The sequence below is a fragment of the Neoarius graeffei genome, chromosome 25 (genome assembly GCF_027579695.1).
Source record: "Neoarius graeffei isolate fNeoGra1 chromosome 25, fNeoGra1.pri, whole genome shotgun sequence".
NCBI lineage: Eukaryota > Metazoa > Chordata > Actinopteri > Siluriformes > Ariidae > Neoarius > Neoarius graeffei.
The window spans coordinates 2,635,821-2,643,240 of NC_083593.1; the positions used below are offsets into that span (position 1 = coordinate 2,635,821).

The 7,420-nt window shown below is 45.1% G+C and overlaps 1 protein-coding gene across 1 annotated transcript in view; it reads right to left on the minus strand.

Moving 5' to 3' along the window:
- Positions 1–445: 445 nt before the first annotated feature.
- Positions 446–7,420, minus strand: part of pcdh1a (protocadherin 1a) — a 116,614-nt gene continuing 109,639 nt past the window's right edge. The window contains exon 5 of the mRNA XM_060909630.1: positions 446–975. Within this exon, the coding sequence (XP_060765613.1) occupies positions 620–975 (356 nt within the window). The 3' untranslated portion in view covers positions 446–619. The remainder of the gene's footprint in view (positions 976–7,420) is intronic.

The window sequence follows — 7,420 nt, forward strand, 5'->3', positions numbered from 1 at the left end:
CACACACACAGACTGAAGGTGAAGTGGAGCTGAAGTTGAACCACCAGCACCCGCTCCTCAGGCTGATAAAATTCGGAATGTACCATTTTTTTTTTCCTTCTTCTTCTTTTTTTTTTTTTGATTTCAGCTCCAGCCTGGTCCTCAAATTCATATATACACATCATAGAAATGTATTTACATCGCTGTACATGTACTAAGACCACGCCACCGCGACTCCCCGTACAGGAAGTGGTGGAGACTCGGAGAAGAAGCCGAGCGAGAGCTTCAGGCTTATGGCACTACAGCACAGGTCACACTGTTCGGAAAGATCCGGTAAACATTCCACAGGATAGCAAAGCTAAAGTCACTCAGAAAGTCTTCGAGCGCTTTTATGATGGTTCATGGAGAAGGAGAACGAAGAGGAAGAGGCAAAGAAGAGGTGAAAAGAAAAAAAAAACTCACGGTAATAAATAGATGAATTCATAGATGAATAAATAAATAGAAATATAAATAAACGTACAACTCTACCACACTTTTTTTTTTTTTTTTTTTTTTTTTAAAGTTCACTAACACCCCGAATTTGCGATTTGAGTGATATTTTCATTCCTTTCCTCAGTGCAGAGGTCAATCGCCGCTTCGTTCACAGGTATATTTCCCGTTTGGGGGCGTGGTTAGAAGTGGGACTGGTGGGCGGGAACTCGGAGGTGACGCTCAGAGGCACCTCCTCCATCGGGACGTGGTCGCTGGGGGCGTGGTCGCTGGGGGCGTAGGCACTGCGTGAGGGCGGGAGGCGGGGCCGAGGCTCGCCGTTGGCCAGTCGTCCCAGGGTCCCGCCTCTCTCCTGGTAAGGCACGAAGGTGGAGAGTTTGGGCAGCGTGCGTGCTTTGCGGGCGGGTGAAGGCTGACCGGGCATCCAGCAGGCGTCCGAGTGGCCGAGCTCACTGCACTCCTGACTGCAGGTCCCCGTCATGGCCACGTCAGGAAGCGACCGAACATCTGTGCAGAAAAGAGAGAGGGAAAAAAAATGAAATAACTAACTGGTGAATGACGAGCACTCGAATAGTACGTGCTTCCATCCGACGGGCAAACGGCTTTCGAGAACAATCAACAAAAGCAAAGGGCTTTATGAACCACACACAGCTGAACACAAATGAAAAGTGTGACATAATGGAGAGATTTAAACACACTCATCAGGGAGCGGTTGCTAGGCGATGTGGCAGCATGGTCGCTATGTGAGGTGGAGCGGTTGCTATGCGTCGTGGTCGCTATGTGAGGTGGCATGGTTGCTATGCACTATGGCAGTGTTGCTATGGGGCTCTCACTGCAGCGGGGCTTTGATCAGCAGGTGACGGAGAGAGCAGGCGATTCTTGTACACAGAGCGTAAGTGAGATACGCAGTGAACAGTGCTGGACACACACACACACGTTCTAGTGAACTAAATGTACACACATTCACACAAACGTTCTTAGACATAATAACACAGACAACGCAACCCACCCTCTCTCTCACACACACACACAGTCCACGCGAGTACGCTCAGGTACACACCCACTCTCTCTCACACACACACACACACACACAGTCCATGTGAGTACGCTCAGGTACACACCCACTCTCTCTCACACACACACACACAGTCCACGCGAGTACGCTCAGGTACACACCCACTCTCTCTCTCACACACACACACACACACAGTCCATGTGAGTACGCTCAGGTACACACCCACTCTCTCTCACACACACACACACAGTCCACGCGAGTACGCTCAGGTACACACCCACTCTCTCTCACACACACACACACACACACAGTCCATGTGAGTACGCTCAGGTACACACCCACTCTCTCTCACACACACACACACAGTCCACGCGAGTACACTCAGGTACACACCCACTCTCTCTCTCACACACACACACACACACAGTCCATGTGAGTACGCTCAGGTACACACCCACTCTCTCTCACACACACACACACAGTCCACGCGAGTACGCTCAGGTACACACCCACTCTCTCTCACACACACACACACACACACACAGTCCATGTGAGTACGCTCAGGTACACACCCACTCTCTCTCACACACACACACACAGTCCACGCGAGTACGCTCAGGTACACACCCACTCTCTCTCTCACACACACACACACACACAGTCCATGTGAGTACGCTCAGGTACACACCCACTCTCTCTCACACACACACACACAGTCCACGCGAGTACGCTCAGGTACACACCCACTCTCTCTCTCACACACACACACACACACACACAGTCCATGCGAGTACGCTCAGGTACACACCCACTCTCCAGTACGTGGACACACCCCTGCGTGTGGCCTATAAAGGCGTGTGATTGGCCCTGGAGGCAGCGGGATGTTGGTGTACTGAGTGTCAGGGCTGAAATTAGCGTGCTCCTGATTGCTCTCCATTTTCATCCCACACTTCCTAATTAATTAAACACAGCCGAGAGCCAGTGACCTCATTCCAGCGAGCGGAGCCGCGAGCGCGCCCGTGTACTGTATCTACCGCTGTGTGCGTGTGTCCTCAAACAATCAAACTCCACTCAAACACACACACACACACACAAAAGAAAGAGCTCACCAACTGAAGCACGATGTGCTCCTTAACAACACGTGTTCTCTCAGCGCACGCGTGTGTGCGTGTAGAGCCGGAGTGTATTAAACAGGATGCAGCTCCATATATGGAGGCTTTGAGACGTCCCTCTGCCAAAGTTTCCCTCAAGTTTTGTTGAACGTTTTCTGAAAACTCATTAAATGATTGATGTGTGATTTGCTTCTTGAGTTTTGTGCCACCAGTTCACGGAGTGAAATTGTTCTCAGAGAAAATACCAAATATTATAAATACAAAATTAAATAAAAAAAATTTCTGGCAGTGGGGGGGGAAAAAACTTTCACTCTGGCCTGAATTCTAAATTTGGAAATTAACACGTCCCATGAGTGTCTGCCATCGTTCTCATCGTCTTTTAAACGTCTTTGGCTCAGAGGGATATCACCAAATTACTGTCAAAAAAAAAGAAAGAAAGTCATCCAATTTTTACGCCCAAGCTCAGGAATCATCCTTGAAGCTTTAAAAGAGATTAAAAAAAAACATCATGAATGTCTCTGACACTTCCACTTAAATATTTTTTTTTTACAAAACACTTAAAAAAGGAAAATGTGCAACACACCCTCAAGGTTTCACACTCAAAAGGTCACACACTCAGAGTACAAATCACGCTACGGGTGGAGCTCACGCTGTTTAGATCCTGGAGCACACACTCCACAGGAACTCATAAATCCATGCTTTCAAAAGTGTGTGTGTGTGTGTATGGATAAAGCATAAAGTAGTTAATGGAGAACGCTAATAATTTAGTTAGCTAGTACATGGATGATGTGACGGTATCGTGAAAAAATAAATAGAAAAAAGCAACTTTCTCAGGAACATTCAGTAGATTTTGGGAAAAAAAAAACAACAACAACACGTCTGAAATTATTCCGTAATTACACTTCGAACAAAGAACAAATCAAGCTTTAAAACAGATACGCAGAGCCATGGCCACAGTTTTTGTTTATAAATGCCTTGAGACCTTAAGAATGGCACAGGAATAGTTTTAAGCGTGAACAATAAATCTAATATACAGTGGTGCTTGAAAGTTTGTGAACCCGTTAGAATTTTCTATATTTCTGCATAAATATGACCTAAAACATCATCAGATTTTCACACAAGTCCTAAAAGTAGATAAAGAGAACCCAGTTAAACAAATGAGACAAAAATATTATACTTGGTCATTTATTTATTGAGGAAAATGATCCAATATTACATATCTGTGAGTGGCAAAAGTATGTGAACCTCTAGGATTAGCAGTTAATTTGAAGGTGAAATTAGAGTCAGGTGTTTTCAATCAATGGGATGACAATCAGGTGTGAGTGGGCACCCTGTTTTATTTAAAGAACAGGGATCTATCAAAGTCTGATCTTCACAACACATGTTTGTGGAAGTGTATCATGGCACGAACAAAGGAGATTTCTGAGGACCTCAGAAAAAGCGTTGTTGATGCTCATCAGGCTGGAAAAGGTTACAAAACCATCTCTAAAGAGTTTGGACTCCACCAATCCACAGTCAGACAGACTGTGTACAAATGGAGGAAATTCAAGACCATTGTTACCCTCCCCAGGAGTGGCCGACCAACAAAGATCACTCCAAGAGCAAGGCGTGTAATAGTCGGCGCAGTCACAAAGGACCCCAGGGTAACTTCTAAGCAACTGAAGGCCTCTCTCACATGGGCTAATGTTAATGTTCATGAGTCCACCATCAGGAGAACACTGAACAACAATGGTGTGCATGGCAGGGTTGCAAGGAGAAAGCCACTGCTCTCCAAAAAGAACATTGCTGCTCGTCTGCAGTTTGCTAAAGATCACGTGGACAAGCCAGAAGGCTACTGGAAAAATGTTTTGTGGATGGATGAGACCAAAATAGAACTTTTTGGTTTAAATGAGAAGCGTTATGTTTGGAGAAAGGAAAACACTGCATTCCAGCATAAGAACCTTATCCCATCTGTGAAACATGGTGGTGGTAGTATCATGGTTTGGGCCTGTTTTGCTGCATCTGGGCCAGGATGGCTTTCCATCATTGATGGAGCAATGAATTCTGAATTATACCAGCGAATTCTAAAGGAAAATATCAGAACATCTGTCCATGAACTGAATCTCAAGAGAAGGTGGGTCATGCAGCAAGACAACGACCCGAAGCACACAAGTTGTTCTACCAAAGAACGGTTAAAGAAGAATAAAGTTAATGTTTTGGAATGGCCAAGTCAAAGTCCTGACCTTAATCCAATGGAAATGTTGTGGAAGGACCTGAAGCGAGCAGTTCATGTGAGGAAACCCACCAACATCCCAGAGTTGAAGCTGTTCTGTACGGAGGAACGGGCTAAAATTCCTCCAAGCCGGTGTGCAGGACTGATCAACAGTTACCGCAAACGTTTAGTTGCAGTTATTGCTGCACAAGGGGGTCACACCAGATACTGAAAGCAAAGGGTCACATACTTTTGCCACTCACAGATATGTAATATTGGATCATTTCCCTCAATAAATAAATGACCAAGTATAATATTTTTGTCTCATTTGTTTAACTGGGTTCTCTTTATCTACTTTTAGGACTTGTGTGAAAATCTGATGATGTTTTAGGTCATATTTATGCAGAAATATAGAAAATTCTAAAGGGTTCACAAACTTTCAAGCACCACTGTAGTAATTTTTACAATTAAAGTGATGTATATAGGTAGCGGTCTGAGTGAACGACCTTGACGTCCATAACGTCACAGCAGGAACTCTATCGGCCTCATCGCCATTTCCGCTATACTAAAACACAGAGCTGACTGCAACTCCGATCCTCCATTTTGAGCTAATTTATCGTCATGCCACGGAGATGTGTTGCTGGCTGCTGCAGCAACACGACAGAAGGTGGATTTACGTTGCATTCATGGCCCAAGAATGTTCAAACTGCAAAGATTTGGACGCATTTTGCGAGAAGTTCACAGGCACGTTGGGCGCCTACGAAGTGGTCTCTCCTCTGCTCTGCACATTTTACTGAAGACTCGTACGAGACCTCTGATCTGTTGAGGAGCGTTAAAATAAAGTATTTATTTTATTTTTTAAAGTGAGTTCAGTTGCACCAGTCCTCCTGGAGTGTGAGCCGAGGGTTGTTGGTAAAACCCGGGATGGGACGGAATGGGCTGTGACATATTATCGCTCGGGCAGTGACCTCCCCGCGGTTGTTGCTAAAACCGGTGACGTCCCGTCTCGTCCCGGGTTTTAGTAATTGCCTGAGTCGATCAGTAATGGCGGAGTACTCAGTATGGAGAAAATGGGGAATGAGTGGCCCAGCCGTCTGATTTCTCCGCTGGATATGCTCGCCTCAGCAGCATATCCATCTCATCTCACCCTTACATGGAAGAAGCGAATGAACGGAGAACTGAATGAAGAACTGAAAGTCAGATTGTTTCAAAAACAATCGGCCACAAGATCGGCCTTCAAGAACCGAGAACGCAGACGGGTAAGCTCCGACTCTCATTTGGAGAAAAAAACAACAAGAACAACTCGTTGTTTTCCTGCATTTAGGTTAATCCATGTAACTTGTATTGTGTGTTTAAGTTAGCAGTATAAGATTATTTAATTTGCTTCAGAATGTGATTGTCTCAGTTCATCTGATTATTTAATGAGCCTTTTACGTTTTATCAGTGAAAATGCATGCATGTACATGTACGTTGCATAAGTTATAACACCCATCCTGTTTTAATGAGACTCAACCCACAATCAGTGAAGTCAAATCAGTCTTAGTTGAGCGAGTCGGTAATGCTATTTCTTACTTTCACCATAAATTTTTATTTATGTGACTTTGGTCAATAGCTGTAAAAGGCCTCGGCCTTAAAACCGGTTCCCGCTGTGACGTCGCGCGCTCAGGGCTGGCTGGCTCAGCACCAATCACAACTTTGCGGTCGATTTTAACTCTCAAATATATATATTTTTTATTCCCATTTATGCAGCATACAAGAGTCAGGGATGGAGAGACTATCCACTCAGAAATGTATTTAAAAATAAAGGCTCTGCGTATCTGCTTTAACAAGCGTCAATGTTCATGAATTTTCTAGTAAACAATAAATCCAAACTGTAAGACCGAAGGATCCTGAAAATCCATCCATTATCTGTAGCCGCTTATCGTGTGCAGGGTCGCAGGCGAGCTGGAGCCTATCCCAGCTGACTATGGGCGAGAGGCGGGGTTTACCCTGGACAAGTCGCCAGGTTGGATCGTGACAATGTAAAGCATAAAACACTCCATGTTGTGCTGTTAAAGGAAACTAATCAGTGATGGTGTGTTGTTACTGTTACCGCAGCAAGGCGTTTTATTCCTTCTACACCACACCACACACAGCACTTTGCCAACGACTACGTTTTAACTTGTTAAAAAACAAATCAGTGTACTTTTCATCCATTTAGAGCTACAGTTCATGTTGTGGGTCGTCTGTGAAACAAGTTAGTTTCATTAATACGCACCCAAGATTTGAGCCGTAACGACTGTGAGGTGCTGTAATGGAAAATTAATCAACACTTTCTAACTAACCAGCATCCAGAATCCAGAAGCACTGTGTGTGTGTGGGGGGGGGGGGGGGGGAAGATGGAGGGATGTTGCTTTATATCATGTGCAGTTGTTTCATGATTGAAGTTTAATGAGAGTAAATCAACTCCGAGTCTCCTGCTGGCTGCGGAGTGCGTGCGTGCGTGTGTGTGTGTGTGTGTGCGTGTGTGTGTGTGTGCGTGTGTGCGTGTGCGTGTGTGTGTGTGTGTGTGTGTGTGTGTGCGTGTGTGTGTGAAACAGAGGAGAAGAGAGAGAGAGAGACTCTAAGCAGTAGCTAATGGGATTTAGTGAGCAG